General features: G+C 43.9%; 1 protein-coding gene across 1 annotated transcript in view; it reads left to right on the top strand.

The window, feature by feature from the left end:
- The window catches only part of PIK3R4 (phosphoinositide-3-kinase regulatory subunit 4), a 1,130,409-nt gene that overhangs the window by 766,005 nt on the left and 343,768 nt on the right, over positions 1 to 20,636 (top strand). The window contains exon 13 of the mRNA XM_069648735.1: positions 5,414 to 5,579. Coding sequence (XP_069504836.1) covers positions 5,414 to 5,579 — 166 coding nt within the window. The remainder of the gene's footprint in view (positions 1 to 5,413; positions 5,580 to 20,636) is intronic.

A 20,636-nucleotide genomic window follows, 5' to 3' on the forward strand; every position in this document is an offset into this window, starting at 1 on the left:
GTGAAAAGGCAAAATGAAGGATCTTGTCACCTAGGGACTAGAACCCTGAGTCAATGACAATCCCAACAGGCCAGCAGAAGAATAATTGTCCTTCACACAAGTGGGACCCAACATCCATATGTGTAGTTGGTAACAGAACTAACTCCACGAATATGGAGAAACACCAGCAAACACAACCCCTCAGCAGGACAATGGTGGTGGTGACCAGAGATTGCTCAAACAAGCATATGTGGAATGGTATTTGGGTCCCAACACCCTTCCAAGTGGTGGCAGCTTACAAAACCAAGGCGTCGAACCTTGGTGGTAAAATGTAGTAAGCTGCAGTAAAACGGTCTAGAAAACCGTCCCAGGACGGGAAGCCATGACTCAAGCAGATAAAGTATGGACCCGCAGTAGGGCGACAAAGACCCGGGTAAGATGCCCAGCACTCAAAAACACAAACAAGAGCACTTCTGCCAACCCACCAATACCATTAGGAGATTTAAAACAAAGGTTTTAGCGGCCAGTCAGTCATTTGGTGCCTAAAATCCACCAAACATTCAGGCCGACAGGAAGTGTATTGGCTTGTCCATGGCCAGTAACTGGTGTAAACCGGCCAGTAACTGGTGTAAACCATTTCAAGCCATTATGGAGGCTGCCACCTTGGGCTTATAAAGACCTTACATGGGTAGAACTACTGCATTCAGCCTGTTTCGTGGTTTCCCTAAACAAAGGAAGCCTCCTAAAACAGAATGACGAGTGCAGGACTTTAATTTAAAAAAATCAGTATAATGGTTATAATAAAGGTGCATTGGGCTAGTAATGCAGTAAATCAGTTTCAAATCCTGGTGGAACCCAAACTAAATATTAGCTGTCACCAGCCTACTGCTAAAACCAATGTAGGAAGATAAATCAACCTAGGACAAAAAGTGGGCAACTTCGACCGGTTTTGTGTATCTTCGGTAGAAGATACATAGCTGCTGTTACAGAATGTTACAGAATGTTGAATACATATTAATATATTTTCTCACTGGCTCATTTAACCTTAAAGCACAGTTTCTTTCATTGAACCTCTTTTAAAAAACTTTTTCACACAGGCTTTCCTACTAGGAAACAGCCAATAGATAAATAGTCTCCTGCATTCAATTATGCTATCAAATCTCTATAGGCAATGGTTGCTACTCTACCTCCATGAAGGAAGATACTAACAATGTCCAAAGTCCCTTTATGTAAGTCTGTCTATACTAGTCTGATGAGGGAATTCAACCTGGCAGACATATGGCGATTAGAACACCCGTCTGATAGAGATTACAGCTTTATTCACAGTGTTGTGATTTTCCTGCATTGACTTTTTCTTGACTTCTGGACGGGTGACTTCAAGTTGCTATGATTCAAGCATCAGGCTCATTGCCCTGTCAGACCATGCACCTGTATCCTTACGTCTTTCATTGCAACATACGCTGATAAAAATCTGCAAGATGGAGAATGAACTCTAATATTCTAAATAATGAACAAATTAGAGATGAGGTTGTTGAAGAAATTGAAAACTTTATTCAGATCAATAAGACTGGTGATGTTAAAATTTCAACCGTTTGGGAAGCTTTAAAATGCTTTGTCTGTGGTTTGCTGATATAAAAAACTGGCAAGCAAAGAAAATTAAGAGGAATGAAATTCAAAGACTGTCCGCTGAAGCTAAGTGTCTAGACACCCAATTTGCAGCTTGCAAGGATGAAGGGACTAAGACTGAGCTGAGGAGAGGAAAAATATGAATTGAATAAACTAATATCCAGCCAAGTAGATTACGCCCTTTTCAGACAGAGAATTAACTACTTCGAAAACGTAGAGAAAGCAGGGAAGTAGTTGGCACATAGGCTAAAGGTGGCCGAAAGTGATCGGTTCATTGCTGCAATTAAAGGTCTGAAAATACTCTGGAAACTCAGCAAAAAGGGATAAATGTATTATTTTGTGACTTTAATAAAAAGCTCTATGACTTGGAATTGACATGTGAAACGACTTAGATTAAACACTTTCTTGATTCATATGACGTACCTCAATTGTCAGAAGATCAAGCAGCAAGTCTTGAAGGAGACTTTCAAATTGAGGTTATACGACTGGCAATTTCAAAACTTACTGTAGGTAAATAACCCGGGATGGACAGTCTACCTAGTGAATTTTATACAATTCTTCCTTGATTCAGCTTTACAGATTTTATGCAAAGTTTACAACAATGCTTTTGAGACTGGCTCTTTACCACAAACAGTGCGACATGCTTTAATAACAGTCCTGAAAAAAAGATAGACCTGCCACAAGATGCGAGAACTACAAGCCTATTAGCCTGATAAATTGTGACTGTAAAATTCTGGCAAAAATGTTAGCTGTTCGACTGGAAACAGTAATAACGACTCTGGTCCATGAAAATCAAGTCGGCTTTGTCACTAGTAGGACTGTGGCTGATAACAGACACCTGTTCTTGTCGATTGAGAAACAACATAAATAGCCAGTAGCTTATGCAGTGATCTCGCTGGAATCCGAGAAGGCGCTTGATTGTGTGGAGTGGGCCTTCTTGTTCTCGTGCCTAGACAGAATTAAATTTGGCCAGGACTTTCAGGGTTGGGTGAAGTTATTGTACAAGAACCCGTCTGCAAGTGTGCTTACGAATGGCCTCATCTCTGATGCTTTCAAACTTCATAGAGGTACGAGACAGGGCTGCCCACTCTCACCATTTGTCTATGGTACCGTTGGCAATAGGTTTGAGAGCTGATGCCAATCTTCAACCAATAATTGGTAGTGATCGTAATAACCTGATCTGGCTTTACACAGACGATCTACTGGTTGCCCTTCAGTACCTGGCTAATTGCATACCTCACATGATGTGAGACATTCAGCAGCTTTCTCTGGTGTCAGGCTATAAGATTAATTGGAGGAAATCCAAAAATCTTCCAATCAATAATCTGTGTCAACAAAACACATGTGCTTGTTTCCAGTTCAGATGGTGTATGGAAAAGATGAAGTATCTGGGCATCTGGATTGGTGCAGAGGTGGCCAAGTTACCAACAATGCATTTTGGAATGCTCCTCCCAAAGCTGAAATCTGACCTGGAGAGATGGGGACTTTTTAATTTGTCAACATGGTGGAAAATTAATTGTATAAAGATGAACTTGGCACCTCGGGTAATTATATTCTGTCAATGCTCACAATCAAGATACCAGGTCATTCTTTTCAAGAAATAGACAAAATCATGCAAAGGTTCATTTGGGACGGAAACCACCAAGGCTTGCAATATGGAAATTACAACTTCTGTTGAAACAGGGGGGAATGAACTTGCCAAATTTCATCGACTACCATCTGTCATTTTCCACTCGCCATCTATGCAAGTTCGACTTAGAAAAAGAGAGACCACATTATCTGGCATGGGAGTGTGGAGCAGTATCCAAGTTGGATCCCAAAGTTTTGCTGACAATTAAGAAAAATAAATCAAAACAGACCAATCCATTAACTGGATTTTTGCAGGAATTCTGGTGTGAAATTTCAAAACGCATGAGTGCAGATCCCTACCTACACCCTCCATTTGGTTTAAGACGGACTTAAAATATCAAGGTAAAGTACTCTTTTGATCAGAATGGTTTTTGACGGGCATAAAATACATACCAGATCTGATTGAAGGGGGCAGTTGGATCTCATACACACAACTAAGTAAGACATATAACATGGTGGATTGTACATTAGCTAAATACAGGAAACTAAAGACTGTTGTTGCTGCCTGTCCAGATGTGCCTCATCTGTCAAATCAGAATGCCGCCTGGTCAGCTCTACAGACATGTTAGAGTGCATCTCATCCTGCTGCTGCAATGTACTTAATGTCTTAAAAGCTTACCGAAAGGGAGATCCAAGGCTGCCAGCCATATGGGGAAGAAGAGATGGGAGAAGATGTTGATCTAAAATGCTGGAATGTTGCTGTGAAAATACTTGCTTGATGACTCTGGACTGGGGCCTTAGAGCATTGCAGACAAAACTGCTCTTTAGATGTTACTGGACGCCCATAAAGTTAGTCAGGAGGCACCTTTTAGAGAATGAGCTTTGCTGGAAATGCAAGAGCACAAGAGGCACGCTCGGTCATCTAATCTGGTTCTGTCCAAAGACAATGAAGTTCTGGGAAAGTATGTGAGAGACTAGGCTTGGTTTTGAGCTGTACAGTCCCCTTGACCGCCTCTTTATTGATTCTAGGTGATGTATCTCTGCTGGATGAAATCTCTTTTGGCAGGAAAACTTGGCTGCTCCATGCCTGCATGGTCACCAAGAGGATGATATTGAGATCTTGGAAGTCAAGCAGCTCCTTCAATATCGATGACTGCGTGGAAGAGCTTCTCACTATTTCAACCTATGAGAAAGCCATCTATAAAAATGCAGGAGACCTTCAGAGGTTCTGGGACTTTTGGAGAAGTTTCCTTGAGGTATACAGATGATTCAGGACTTTCATTTGAGTGGTAATGTCTCTGGGAATAGTTGTTTCTTTTGCTAAATGTTTACATATACCGCTGCAGAGTTGCTGTGTGATACTTCCATTCTTGATAGGAATATTTATTGACAATATTGTATTTTGGTACTTTACTCCTTAACTGTTTTCCTTCTCCGTTTCTTTCTTCCTTTTATACTTCTTATCTTTTTATTAGTCTCATTGATTAGATATAGTTGGATAGTCCATTGTTGTTGTTAGCTAATTACCTGGTATATTTAGGTTTTAATCTATTGTGATTTGTGATCGATAGTTAATGTATTGAATTACTATTTGCTGTATTGAAAATAAAAAGTGTTAAATGCATATGTTACTGCCTAGAATCTGATGAGTAGATGATCAAGGACAAGTCTCATTGAGAAATCTATTTCAAATATTATCTTTTTTTTGTTCAGGTCCCATGACGCAGAAGAAATGTTACTTAATTGTATTACCCATTTTACATCAATGGTATTGTCATTAAAATCCTAATAATCTCACGCTGTCGCCTAGAGGAATCCGGAGAGTCTTCTTTTGAGGAAAAGACGGCATACACCTAATTCTGTATTCCACTTATGTGACTATCAATTCACTGATTTGTGGCTCTAGAGCAGAGTGTTTGCCTTAGAGCCATTTTACCTAGTTCACGTTATTTGTCTGTCTATGCCTTTTGTTTTCGTTTTTACACAAAGGACAGAAAATACTCTAGAGTGCTGATTAGAGGCAGAAATGTTTGCTTATTGGGTTAAAGCATCGTAAATGGATTTGTCTACTTTGATAAAGTTTTCTGTTTAAAAGGCTTTAGAGTTAAGATGAGCAGAACTTTTTCATGGTTATGAATTTAATAAAGATAATCGTGATGTAGAACTAGGATTACAAGCAATTAACTTTTCCTTCCACGTCACATCAGACAATTACAATGTTTTTGGTGTTCTTGTTTAGGATGGAGGCCTAAAGGTTTGCTGGTGGCCCATCTTCATGAGCACAAGTCTCCAGTGAACCGTATCAGAGTCTCTGATGAACATTCAATTTTTGCCACCTGCTCAAATGATGGCACTGTAAAAATCTGGAATGGCCAGAAAATGGAAGGCAAAACTACGACAACTAGGTATTTAGTTGTTTAAATATAATTTGTGCAAACATTGTCCTCCTTTCCATCTGATCATTGTGTCTTGGTTACTATGGACTTGGAATGTAATTTGCCATCTGTTGTACATGATGGGCATTGACGGTTATATTCTGTGCTCCAAAGGAACATTGATTTTGATGCAGCTGGGGCTTTTGCTGACTGATAAAAAGTACAGAAAAATGTTTGGAATCACTGTTGTCAATTACCAGCATAGATGTGGGTGGACATGCAGTTATTTTAATGGCACAGACTCAACTAACTTACTCAAAAAGGACAACAATGGATCTCTGTATTGTGTTGTATTTCTGCAATTAATGACATAATACGTTTGATTAACTTTAGCAAAAGCTCTTTAAGTTGAAAATGTATTGACCTAACTTTTTGTATTCTAGGTTCTAGCAGGTAGTGAGTTTTCTGTTTCCCCCAAAGGTATAAATTGTCAGGGGAAACTTCAGAATCCTTGCTTCAGGTTCCAAGATTGAGTGCACACATTCTTTCTCCCACAAAGTGTTTGTTGAAACTTAATACCACAGTTCAGTGCTGATTTCTCTCTCACAAAATGTTCAGTGCACACTTGGAAACCTTGACTTACAGGTTTTAGAATTCAGAACATTTTTTTAATTTTATTTGTATGAAAAATTCACTTTTGAATATTCGCTCTTGGATATGACGCGCTTGGCAAACTTCACTCCATATTGAGTGCAGTATTTGGTTGGCACCCTTTCCTTTAGGAGTGATTCTGATAGCATACCATCTGTCCCAAGGTGGCTTGCTCTTCTTCCCTGTTCTCCTAATTTCTAGAGATCTCTGGTGCTCCCCATGCTTTTGTGGTAACTTGTTTCTCCCGCAATTCCCTTCCTGAGTTACTGCTTTCTAGTGGTCTCCTATCCTTCCATTGCCCCTGCACCACTTGGCCATTCTTCCTCTTAGGTCCATTTTTTTTCTCCTTACAAGCTTTCTTGTTCTCTGCAATTTATTTTTGGCCTTGATGTCCGAGATCAGGAAGCATATCTCTTGAATTGTACTTTCCTCCCTCTTATAGATCTGCACTTCTCAAGCTTTATTTCTTGTTAGAATAAAAGAAGAAATATGTGCTTTTATTGCAGCCCCTTTGATTTTTCCTTGAGTTTAGTGATTTCTTGACTATTCTTCTCTAAATTCACTCAGATCTCACTGGGGGGCAGACTTCTATGGCCCCCAAAGGCGGGGCTCCCATCAACGTGCCCCTTAGTCTCCTTGGGTATGTAACATTTCGCAGACCGTATTTTGTTTCTGGTTGGGGGGCAGTGCACTGTAAGATGGTGGCTGCATGAGTTATAGCCATTTTGCCTTCCACAAGCCTTTTTCCTTCCTGCAGGCTCTAAAATGGAAACGGTGCTTGCTTGTAAATCAGGTAACCAGGCAACTGTACTCTGTTGCCCTTGTTTGATTGGGTTGAGACTGGGAATTACTCTGTAGGGTCATTCCTGAAGAAAACCTTTGGCCAGGAGCTCACAAAGGACTAAGGCGAGTGTGTCGGACTATACCTGCGTGTGGAATGTCTGATATCCTCGGCTGTCCACATCCCGAAGTTTGCCAATGCAGATGCCTGCATACATTTGTGGCAACCAGCACTGATTGGCTGGCTACCAAATGTTTGACTGGTGCTGAGTGTATGATCGGATGATGTGGTCACCCTCTACTCCTGTTAAAGCATGCAAGCACCAATACTTTGTCAACTGCAGGAATCTGATTGCAAAGCACCAGGACTTGCCTAAGGATGATAAATCAAAGCTCTGTACCAGAATCTGTTTGAATCTGAGAAACTTGATGGCCTAGCTCTGCCTTTCATATATCCAAAAAGAACCTTGCACCGTTTTCCTTTCCCTTGAGTCCAGATGTGGCTGCCATTTACCAATTGTTTTGATGATTGAACCATGTGGCAAGATCCTGTTACTGACCTCTCTGCATTGAGCCATCCAATGGTATGTTGTGCTGCACTTTGCCTAATCCGTAACCTGCAACCTTGGGTAGGGCCACTATTTCTCTTTCTACAATCTGAAGCAACAACCGTGCATAAATCCAGCCGTGGGAGACGATTATTCATAAGGTTGGTTCCAACATTGAAGGCCCAGGGATAGCAAGCAGAGTTTTCTTTGGATGGTAACATTTTTAGCTGGATCTGGTAATTTGGCAGTTCTGGTCTCCCTCAGCAAGCTTTCAGGAATGAATCACCACCTGGCTGGACATGGCTAACCTGACTGGTTGGTCACCTGACCCTTAACCCAACCCCCCTTTAGTGATTGGCTGGCTGGTCTTTTTCCAGCATCTTTTTGCAAGGGTATTCCAGCTTTGTCCTGCCCTTGCTTCTACCTGTTGCTACTTTTTTCATGCAACTTTGGAGTTGACAGGTCTGCCAACCTTTTGAATGAGTTTTCACACTCTGTCTGCCGTTTTTGCAATTCTTAAAGCCATCACTGCATTGCTTTGAGCATATCCAATTTGGTTTTTTCCCTTCTGGAAGTCCCATCTGGCCCCCTTGACGACTTCTGCTGACTCCCCACATCTGCTGGTTGTAGCCCTCCACTTTGGAACCGGTTTCTGGGCCATTAAATGCTGCATTTTGCCCTTTGCGGCTGAGATCTTCCTCTTGGCCGTTGCTGGTGTCATAGGGGTTATGATGCTTCACCACCACACCAGTTCTTCAGTTTAGGATGGCTTAGGGTGCCTCCACCTGCAGCCCTTTAGCTGGGATCATTTCCTGCTGTGTTGCTTTCATCTTTTGTCCACTGACCCGCTGGTAGCTGACTTTGCAGATGCCTGGGTCTTCCTGGAGTCTTACATGCAGAGTTTTCCACTTCTGGCTTGAAGGTCAGTGCTGTGGGAAGAGCCTTTGTGTCTTTCCTGAAAGGCTGGGATTGCCAGTGGCTCACGGTACAAGCCCCAGGGAACCGAATTCTGGAAAACTCACATGTTGAAAGGAGCCCTGTACCGGGTTGTTTTGTGCGTAGGTGCCATTTTTGCTGAAACTGCTGGTGTGAATTCCTACCTTTTGGTCCCGGGGTGGGTGAAAATTCATGATACTCCCTCCCAATGATCCCTTTGGTTCAGGGTAGAGATTCTTTAGACTACAGTCTTTACCACATTTCCCATCGACTTCTGTTATGGGTCCCCCTGCTCTGCTGCATTGTCCTCTTGGACTATTGATCCATCCTCCAAACTATGTAACACTTCTTTGGTGGTCTGCTGGCTTTCCCTGAGGTTGCTCACCACAGAACCCTCAACCTGTGGGGTAGATCTGACTTACCTTCATTAAAGCAGATGGCCCATTGACTCTTCTCACCTTTTTTCCTATTGAACTTTGACCCTTCTCTGGAACACTGAGTTTGGGGTTCATTCATGCCATTTGACATTTGTCCAAGATCCCCACAGGGTTCTGTGAGCTCTGGACCAAGTATTATAAATCTGATACCTTTGATTTTGAATTAATTTTTAAATTCATGCTCTCCTTCTTCAATGGAACTGCATTTTAACACTGTAACTTAATATGGTATCTATAGGTATGTTTCCCAAAATGTATAACTAAGGTCACTTTTGCTAAAATGTTTTAACAATTCTTGAAGGCGTTTAGCTTGGGTTTGAAGCTGTTTCTTACCCCTAAGGCTTTGTTTTATTCTCATGTGTGCATTTGCATTCATTTTAATATTATATCTTGTTGGGGTCTACATTAATGTGGGATATTAATTTTCCTCACTGATAACATTGTCTGTTTGCCTTTTTATCCTAGCCCCTACCATATTTCTTAGGTGCTGACCCCTTGGACTAGAGCCTTCCACATGTACCAGGGTTGAGTTGTGTCATTAGAACAATGGTAGAATTGAGCAGGCCCATAGTGGGTTTACAAGCATGCTATGTTTTGTGGTTCCTGGTTCTCCCAACTCCCCTGTTATTTTAGGTTTGGTGCCTACCTTGGGTAGTGGGACCCAGTATAGGCAGTGGGGGATAGGAGAGCCCTTTATATAGGCATTACTGTGTTCTAATATACTAGGATTCTTTTTAATATTGTGTATTACCCCCAAGTACATTTTTGACCCGATTAGTTATGTGTGTGACTTTATTAAAGTATATATTTTCCAGTATAACAGTGTGGTGTGCTTTTTATAGATGTGTGTGGGCTAATTATCCCTTTGTGTTAGCCTGCTACCCCTACCTGTGGGTTAAGCCTTCTTGCTCTGTCCACATGTCCTACCTTAAGAGAGGTGTGGCTTTACTTTTTTTAGGTGTGCTAGCCTCCCATTAGGACTAGTTGCTGTAGTACCCTGAAAAGGCACTGGTACAAAAATTGTCTTCCTAGTCTCCAATACCTTTTCAGGTGACAGCAGCTCCATTCACCAGGATGGAACACCCTGGTGGGAAAAATGTGAAGCAGCGATAAAGCGGCCTAGGAAAATCATCCCAGTAGAGCAAGCCTGGCCCAATTAATGAGAAAGACTAAGGGAGAGTACGTGGTGGGCCCAGGAAGGATGTCCAGCCTTACACCGGGCCTGGGCTGTGCCCAGACACAGGGTCTAGCCAGGAAGGCCAGCCCTAACTCTTGAAATGCAGCAACAGCCCAAATTCTGTGAAGATCCTCCAGCAGGTAAGTAATCTTGCTTCTAGCAAGACTTCCAACAGAATAGAGTGCAAGGACAGTCTTCCGATAATATCCCGTTCAAATAGGGGCTGCTCTAAGACTTCTCACCAAGCATACAAAGGAGTTTCAAACCAAGTTAGGTTGGCCAAAAAAATTGCCAAACTCCCAAAACGACCACTACAGAAAATGTGATGGGCAGCTCAAGGCCAGGAACCCGTTTTGAAATCACCATGAGGGTGCACACAGCCATTTTGGGCCTGCCTTGTGTACTCCATGAACATAAGAGAGACCTAGAAAGAAAATGGCTCAGGTAGCCTTTGCTATCTCAATAGCTACCGTAAAAACATCTTGGGCTACCAATGTAGCAAATTGTTTGCACCCCTGGTAAAGCAAAAATAAAACACAGCTGCCACAAGCCTACTCCCGAAGCCAATATAGGGTTTAATCTCTGTTGGCCAAACAATGGGGTGCTTAAAACACCCCTGTCCAAGTAGCCTTATGGGCTATCAAGGACCATGTACTCAAGAAAAACTGTAATGGTCAGGGGGACTTCAAATGAGGTTCCCCTGACCACAAGAAGAGGTTAAAATAGAAATACTAAGAGATGGTACAAGATAGAGGTTTTGGGGGTCCCTAAAAAGTGTCAGCAGAACCTCCAAATATGTAATTCCATCCTAGTAATGGCTATATGTGACGCAGCTGGCAGACAATGGTCTCGGCAGGACACACGAGAGGAGCGGAAGACTGGAGGCTGACTGCCCAGATCACCAGCAGCATCACTCGGCAGAGACAAGCAGTTGAGCAGTGAATGACCAGCCGGATCCAGACACAACCCGCAAGGCCATGTCCAGTCACAGCAGAAAGCGGAGAGAGCTCCACCGAGTTGGCGTGGTCACAGGAAGGCCGGGGAAGCCCATGACCAACCAGAGGACAAACACCAAGTCCCCACAGGTACCAGGGCGGCTAAGACCCAGTTTGGGGGTCCACAGAGAGCACCATAGTCGCCAGTGGATTTGATGCATGGGAAGTGGGAAGACTGGGGAGAGTCTGGTTTGAACCTTTTACCGCAGAAACAGATACCAAGAATATAGGTTCTGGGACCTGCATGAGAAAAACCTATTCCAAAGAGCATTAAGAAGAAATACAAACATTGCTCTTACAATTGACAATCACAGACCTTGGCAGGGGATTAAACCAAGGCTGTGGCATCAAGAAACATAAGATAAAGAGAACAGCGAGTTTGACAAGGCAAAGGGTATTTGGCTGTTTAAATATAATTTGTGCAACCATTGCCCTCCTTTCCATCTGATCATGGTGTCTTGGTTACTGTGCACTTGGAATGTAATTTGCCATCTGTTGTGCATGATGGGCATTGACGGTTACATCCTGTGCTCCAAAGGAACATTGATTTTGATGCAGCTGGGGCTTTTGCTGACTGATAAAAAGTACAGAAAAATGTTTGGAATCACTGTTGTCAATTACCAGCATAGATGTGGGTGGACCAGGGCTGTGGCATCGTGAAACATTAGATAAAGAGAACAGTGAGTTTGACCAACCAAGGGGGGGTCTTTAACCCGCATTGCAGAGGTGCACCCTGACAAGCAGCAAAGAGAAATACTAACCTTACATGCACAAGTGACACACGGAGACCTTGGCATGAGAGTAAACCAAGGCTGTGGTTGGAAGTGAAACCGGAGAGAGGAACGGTGAGAACAATCTGGTTGAATACCCCACTTGGCAGGAGAGTGGACCAAGAAGAGGGTGTTGAGAAAAGAGAGCCAGGGTATTCTTCCTCATTGCAGCACCTTGGGAGCGGGGTCTGATCACAAAGGGTCAGGAGCCCTCAACACAGTTTGGGAAAAAGAGCCAGCCTATTCTTCCTTGGGAGGCAAGTTTGCCAAACATAGATAAGGACCTATCTTGAGCATTCAAGAGACAGAAATAGCTTTGGATGAAGCTGGAAAGACTGGGGAAAGGGAAGCAAGCCCTTGAGCCTTGTGGGACTTCTGTCTGCTTTTCTACAGCTTAGGGAACTTTTGTTTTGAACTGCAAAGGTAGGCTGCAGGTTGCCAGCCAAAAAGACATTTCCCTTGTCACATTATATTAGGCCTAGCTTATGAGGGATAGGTTAGGATTTGGACACAGTACCGCAAACTTTACTTTGGGCATTCTGACACACAGTTTCATTAACTAGTTTTGTTGAGGCAGTGAAACCCCTCTTAGAAGTAGGGTTAGTTAGGATTTCCTCCATCTTCCACCCATTTCTGTTGTTAATAAAAGTCTTTGCCAATCAACATGCCACCCTTCTGCCTGCCTCTTACTCCTAGACCCTCTCAGGAGTCGACTCGCATTCTGTGTTGTGCATGTCTGGTTTTGGTTGTGTGTCACAATGCCTGTGGTCCTGCTTGAGCCAGCCCTGTCTGAAACTGGAGTGTGCTTTGAAAGGCTGTGAGTTGTCCCCAATACGCATCCACTGTTTTGGGGGTCTGGTTTTGGATGAATGACCTGAATGCCTGTGAGCATGATTGGGTGCTGCATGATGAATACATTAGTGTGTGATTGACTGACTGAGCCTAGCTCGGACTGAGTGAATGAGAGGATTTATGTATTACAGAAGATCCCTCACTTACCTTTGTGTCAGAAGCTTGGAGTTTTCCTGGAGGCATATCTTGATTCCAGCTGGAGGAAGTAGTTCTGCTGCTGCAACTCTTCACAAGATCCACAGGCTTCTGTGCTGATTCAAGGACTGATCAAAAGAGGACCATTGACGTGCAACCTCTTCCATTAGCTACGAGGGGACATCGTGCAACTGCTGTTATTCACCCAAAGTGTCCTGGAAGTCAGTCCTGAGTGTCTGCCACCCTGTCGAGGTATCTTCATGGGTCCAGAAGAAGAGTGACCAGACATGTTGAACTCCACAAGTCCACGAGTGTCATCCAGATTCCGGAGGCTGTCTGAGAACGTTAGAAAACCAGATTGCAGTTTATCACCCAGAAGAGGGTACACCCTGGTATATAGCTGCTTGACGCCCAGAGCTTGCAAAGTTCCAACCAACTGAAGACTTCTTCAAGTGGCATTGCAGACTCGACAGCTGTCTACTTTTCCACGACTGAGGAAGTCCACTGTCTCTGCCTGCAGAGAAGTGCCCATTGGTGGTTTTACTGCCACTCCACATTGAGGAACGAATCCTGAGGGTCCAAACTTGGTGGTGGCCGGTAGAGAAGACCAGTGCTCGAGTCCAAGTCACCAGAAGCTATCCTGTCACACATGCTGCGGCTGCAGCACCGAAGAATCAAATGGTTGCAAACCGTCAAAACCTGGCACCTACTTCTGTCCCTGCACCCGTCGCCACCAAAGAGTATCGACGAAAACCAACGGGCTCATCTTCATCTCCCACGCCTTGTCGAGGCCCACAGTGAGTTCAGCTTCGTGGGACATACACAGCCGGCATAGCAGTCCGACCAAGGAGACCACTTCGACAGACCTTCACTGCTGCCTTTTGGATACTGTTCGGTTCCCTTTTCCTGCTCGACAGCAACTACCCAGTGACGACGACTTCCAGAGGGGGTCCATCCTCGTGGGGCATCGTTGAGTAAAAGCTGAGAGACTCCACCACTTCGCCTTCCAAGACACCCACAGAAATGTGACGAGGAAGATGGGCTTCCTCCTACAGGGGTGACATAAATGCAAATAAATAATGGTCCTGGACTCGTCTTGGGCCTGACTATCCTGTCACTTCCCAAGTACTTTGGGGTGGTGGGACCAGTAAAGAGAAAAGCTGACAATTACCGAACATTTAACTACTGGGCATTAATATTAAAGCAATGTATAACTTACTTTTTCTTACAGGTTGCCCAGGTTGTAGGGGGAATCTCCACACAGAATTGCATTTTTACTCTGAAAAGTGTCTGCCAGTGTTCTAAAGTACTTGCCTACTTGTCTACAACTGTGGCTTTAAAGGTAAACATTTCTTAGTAATTTTGGTGCATTTTATTGCGGAAGCTAAGAATAATTGTGGTACCACATAGTACTGGATATATTGTGTTAACTATTGAAGTAGGGTTTCCTGAGTACAACGGGAGTCTTATGTATGTGTATATATATTCATCTAAACCTTATGTTATTTAATATAAGAACTTGGTTAGCCCATAACATAGTGTGTAGACACTCTTTTTTGTGAGGGCTTGGAGATTCAGTGTGTCGAAGAACCAGCCTGCATCACCTTCCTTGGTTGCTAGTACACTACTACCATTTAAGGGCTTGGCGGGGGTGCCTCTGTGCATGGACCCCAAACATATCGTGGGTAGTACCACATAACCCTCCTCCAGTCTTCACACTTCCCATGTCAGATCTCTCTTCATCATGTTTGTGGAATGAAGGGGGAAGGAGGACTTGCACAACCATAGTCAATGTGGTAAATGAAATCCGTTTTCTTTTATCAGAGCATTGTACCCTCAAAGCTGGCTGTTCCCGTCGGTTCAGATTGAAGGCACTCCAGTACACTGAGCACAGGATTTCGCATCTGCAATATCTGATGGTCTTTAGACATCTGCAGTGACAGTAACTGGTATTGTCACTAGCTCCGAATGCTAAAATTCTGTTATTAAAAATGACTTCTATTGCAGAAAACATGCTTATCATCAAAGAAGATAGTCTTTTTTATAATATATTTGTGTGAACAGAATCTTATTGAATGTTGTGTGTGTGTTATATTGTAATAATGTAAAGTATCCAAACCATTTCAATCAAACAGTTGCTCTGGACGACTCAGCCACATCCAAGATTGGGTGAGACAGCTGTGGGTTGGTCTTCTGCCTCTGCGCCCTGGTAATTGATATACTATTCTAAAACTTGATTTGCTTCTCTTTTTACAAATCAAATGTAATTCCACCCATTAATATATGCTGTGGGATTTAGTTGAATGATCAACATCAAATGGGTAGCCTGAAATTTCAGTTGCTGCATTTAGCTTATTCCTTAGCGTTTGTAGTCAGATGTTGTTTTAACATTGCTAGATAATTGTGAAATACTTATTTTTGTACATTACTAAGATTCTGATGTCATGGCTTCTATTGTGCCTTACAAAGAGGACACTACTACTAATAATATGAACACTAATTCTAGCACAGAAAGTACTTTGATTTGCAAAATCTATTTGTTTCTTTTACTAATACCACTAATTCTAGTGCAGAAAGTATAGTCATTTGCAACATCAATTTCTCTATGGATTCATACATTGCAGAAGGCATGAAAGAAATTAGCAAGGACCTTTTCTGAAGTGTTTAGTGAGCAAGTTTGACATTTTATCTAACGCACAGGGAACTGTTAATAAAGAGGAGGCATTTAGATACAAAGGGAGGAGATTCTTGCACGCGAGAAGAATATTTACATGGGGTGCGAGATTCAATGTTCTATACAATAAGCGCTTGGGTCAGCTTTCTGGGAGAAGTTGTCATACATTTACTTGTCTAAATGTTTGGAAGTTCCTGTCTACCATTGTTGAAAGTCTGTGTTTCATGAATAAAACGTCCATATCAAACGGGCATTGGCAAAGACAACAATCTTGGCTTTTATGGAGGTATTTTCCAGGCACTGCCATAATAGTATCTTTGGCAACAGCTAGCAAATGATGCTAACTCCTCTGTATATTAGGACAGTGCCTAGCAAATGCCAATACAAGAGCCAAAACGATTGTCTTTGCCAATGCACGTTACCAACATGAACTCAGTAAAAGGAACAGATGCAAGAACACAAGTTAAGTATAAATCAAATAAGTGAAGGCACACTTGATTCAGATATTTCGTTTACACCATGCACTGGTTTATATTTGCAAATGCACCATTATCTTAGGGAATACTGCTTAGAACATGGGTTTTCCCTTAAAAGCACAGAGCTAGTACATAGAGATGCCAAGGGAAGGGTATTTTACATGGGATGGGGCGGGTAGTGGGTGAGGAAGGCCATAGAGACTAGCATGGCCATGGGTGGTCAATGAGTGGATACAAATCCAAACAATACACACAGCAAGCATGCCCCCCTTCACATCCCATCTCTCTCCAGGCGTTACTTTCCATGGCAATAGTTGAAGATTGTAAGCTGTGCTACTTTATAAATATGTGATTCCATGGCTCTCTAGTTTCAAGTGGCCATGCGTGACAAGGCCATCCAGTCTGGTGTTTTTCACCTTCGGATCCTGAGATTTGTAGTTTTTTGTTTCCTGTTTGAAATTTAGGAGTACTAAAAGTACCAGAGTTCCAAGCAAATGCAGGTCTGTATATGGCCTTCTCAGGCATGGCAACGGGACATTTTAGAGCTCTGTGATTCCTGCCTCCCTGATATGTCAGAAGAGTTAAACATTTGAGCTCTGACTGCAGTTTTATCAGTGAGCTCAAATGTACTTCAAGAAAGCATTTTGATTTGCCTCCATCTGCAAGCCAATGTTTAGTGGATGTCAGGAAGTCAGTCATGTTCTAAATGGACAGAACCAATGAAGTGAGGAAAAAAATATTTTTCTCTTCATTTGCTCCATGGCAAGAAGGCAGTCCTTTTAGTAAGTCTTGCATTGCTAGATGGATTGTATGTTGTATTCCGGAATGTTACATCCGTGCACACAGTCCGCTAGGTTTAATGGCAAAAGCTCATTCTGATCTAGTAACAGGAGCTGCTTTGGCATTCATTAACACTGTTTCCATAGGCAAGGCTGTAACATGGTCTTTGCACACATTCACAAAACATGTGATGATCAAACAAGAGCAGCTGCTCAACTGGGTCAGGTGTTCTGGCTACTTGTTTTCTGCTGTACCACCTGCAGACCCACCTCCAACACACATTGCTTGTTATGCACAACATATTATAAAAAAAAGATTTTCCAGTCCCACAAGACAATGGTTACTTACACAGTAATAGTCTTTCTGGTGCTTTTGATTTTTTAGTCACAAGCACCCACCCAACCTTCCCGATTTTACGGACACAGAAAATGCAATAATAAGTGTTAGGAAAGATGTGCGTTCTGCTGCGTCCGTCCCAGCACCTTTTTGCACTGTTTTGACTACTGTTTTGACTACTGACCTAACATTTTAGATAGTAAAACCCTCTGCTCCACTTCCTTTGCTTTGTGCTGTACGTGTCAGTCCATAAGACTATCATTGCAGAGGGATGCTGTCTCGCTTGATGGATTTTTGGTATTTTTAGAACTACACATATCACCCCAAAGTGAACTGCGATTAGGATACTTTTGTATCCTTCTATCGTTTTCTTTTGTAACCTTTGGTCTACAAATAAAGTGTCTTGGATGTGCTGGTAGCAGCGGATATTTTTCTATTGTGTTTTAAACGTTATACTCGTGCACATTTGCAATTACGCAGATAGCCACTAAGTGGCTAGCACTCAAAGATGACTAGACCATGAGAATGTTCACCTGTTAATTGGTCATATTGTTTTTTGATCTTCTTCCTGCTCTCGGAGTTGGAATTGCCGTATTGGGAAGCCCTTTTCTCTGGAAAGCTGCTGCTGCTTTCCTGGGCAAAGTAGTTTGGTCTCTGCATTAGCCTCGATGTGTGGCCTGAGACTGGTTGGTCCCAGTCCACATCCAGGAGCCTGAATGTCGGTTGCTGGGCAGATAGTGTGCCCAGTTTCTATTCATGATTGGATAGCCACTGCCAGTTTTTATGGTGCAAATCCTTACCTATATATATATATATATATATATATATATATATATATATATATATATATATATATATATATATATATATATATATATATATATTCTGAGGCTTGTGGAATCTGCTTAGATCACATGCTGTGCATAGGCCGACATCTAGTGGAAGCTGAGGAGTATTAGTTTGTTTTTTGAAACTCGAAAATGGGCGTCGACACAGGGCGTGCCAGTAATACTATCCCTAGTGTGACGTCCACTGTACCCAAGATCCCTCACTCGTCTAGGATCCTCAAATTGTTTTTTTCTGCCATACTGGTCGGAAGCATTTTGCGGAGTCCCCTGGCCTTAGCCATACTTTTGCTAAAATACTGATTAATTTACACCCTTTCCCCATCCCAACGTCGAACTTCGGCACTCGACGCCGGCTTGGAGAAGAAATCGACCGTCGGCTGCTGCACGATGGATTTGGGCCTCGGAAGGCCTCTGGCCTCGGCCCGGGCCTTGGAAGGCCTCTGGCCTCGACCCTGCAAGTAGAGAGAGTGGGGGGTTGGGCATACTCTACACTCTTGGTATATAGGTACACCTTATACATTTCCTACACTTACCAGCCCGCTGCCTCAAGGTGCGTATGGAGGGTACCCCTTTTCAATTCTGCCCCAAGTGCAATCGCAAATACCCTTGGGTCGACAGGCACGCCACGTGCAATCTCTGCTTGCCGAGGGACCACCCCAGAGCGAACTGCAGAGCGTGTAGTAGGTTTCAACCTAAGACACTTAAGGACCGTTCGAAGCGTTGGGCCCACCACGCCAGGCAGGCGGCCATGGCAGCGGGTGGCACCTTCAGCGATGGCAGCAACGCCGTGCTTTCGGACGGCGAGGGTATTACGGCGTCGAAAGACAGCTGAGCGCAGGTCCCCGACCTCGGAAGGTCGTCCGACAGGGCGGCTATGGGGAAGACCCCCGGCGACACAAGCGCTTCACACACCACTCACACTAAACACACGAAGTCCTACCGAGACTCGACGACGTCGAGTTCTCGGAAAGAGGCACAAACAGAACGGTCCGAATCGGTGTCCTCTGGGCGTTCTCGATCGAGATCGCCGCATGACTCCAGGCAATCATCCACTCTTGCCAAGAGTGCCTCGCTCCCTAGGCTAACAGAATTTCGATCGTCGGAGGACGAAGACAACTTCCACCCCTAGGCCGCGCTCCAGGAGTCAGAGCCCGCAGACGAGATCAGCGCGGCCCCACGTTCGAAGGACAGGGACTCTACCCCCGATCCTCGACGCCAGGCATCGAAAACCTCTGGAGCCACAAAGGGACAGGGAAAACACTTTTCCACTCACGGGGAGGGGGGAAAACAGCAGAAGAAGCAGCCTCTGCACTCTTCCACACCTGTGAAACACTCCTCTCCTCCTAAACAGACCAGGTCTGCTGATATTTCTAAAACCAGCAAATCTACTCAAGATAAATCTCCTAGACTTTCTGAGAGAGTCATTCCCTGTCCCAAAAAATGGTCGAGTGATGACATAAATAGGGTCATGTCAAGGATGTCTTCTTTGGCAGACTTTTACGATAAAAATCCAGACCATTTCCTTTCATATAATCCACAAGGGGCTACACCCTCAGGCTCTAATGATCCTATCCCCCCGAGTAAGAAGCCCCGGTTTGAGACACCGATGAGGTCTACAGACCCCTTTGAGGTACACCCATTCTCACGCCCATACTCACTGTATCAAGGAGAGACTTCCTTTGGTGAGGACCAAGATTTTGGCATGGTAGAAGAGCAAACTGGGACAGGCTACTATAGGGATGATGAGGACCAAGAAGAGGAAGAGGAAGACCCTGAAACCTACAGAGTAGATTCCCCGGTAGAGAAGGAAGCCCCGGTTACCGACTCCACTGTCGATAACCAACCCCTCCTGAACGAGGTTCTCGCACGAGCAGCACAACATTTCCATATTGACACCCACGGTGTCCAGAAAGAGAGGGACTTCGCCAAGGAGTTAGTGGGAGAAAGGAGGCCTGTTGCCCAGACCATCCCTATCCTTAAGTCTATTCAGCGAAGAATAGACCCGTCCCTGTTGAACCCGAACCTCACCAGAGCAGTCAATCCCAGAGTTGAAAAACTTTTCAGGGCAGCCCAGTCTTACCCTCTCTATATAAGAGGACATCTGAAGCCAGACTCCCTAGTTGTCACTAACACTCGTAAGAGAGCTGAAACACCCTTGTCATCGTCCGAAGCTCCTCCAGACAAGGAGAGCAAAAAACTATATGGTTTTGGAAGGAAAGTAGCCTCAACGTCCGCCTATCAGGCAAGGATTGCAAACTCCACCACCCTGTTGGCCAGCTACAACTGCCATCAGTGGGAAGAAGTCGCGGCACTCATAGCCTCTGCACCAGAACCCTTAAAGGGCCAGTTAGCACGAATTTCCGCAGAGGGTAGAGCCGTGTCTGGTTGCATTTTAAAAGCACCTTTTGACGCCGCGGACAACGCAGGCAGATTGATAGCAGAAGGTACTGTTATCAAGAGACATGCGTCTGGTTTTAAGGCAGAAACCCAGGCATCATTGTTGGACAAACCGGTGGAAGCCGATCTGTTGTTTGGTAAGGTGGTCGAGGACGCGCTGAAGAATGCCGAGGACGAATACAAGACACTCAAGTCCCTTGGCCAGTTAACCAATAAACCCCCTAACCAGAGAGGGAATAGTAATTTTCGTCGCCCACGCAGCCAAAATTCCCAGAGAGGATCAAACTATTCCCAG

Source organism: Ambystoma mexicanum, chromosome 2q, assembly GCF_040938575.1.
Source record: "Ambystoma mexicanum isolate Mex_15411 chromosome 2q, UKY_AmexF1_1, whole genome shotgun sequence".
Classification (NCBI taxonomy): domain Eukaryota; kingdom Metazoa; phylum Chordata; class Amphibia; order Caudata; family Ambystomatidae; genus Ambystoma; species Ambystoma mexicanum.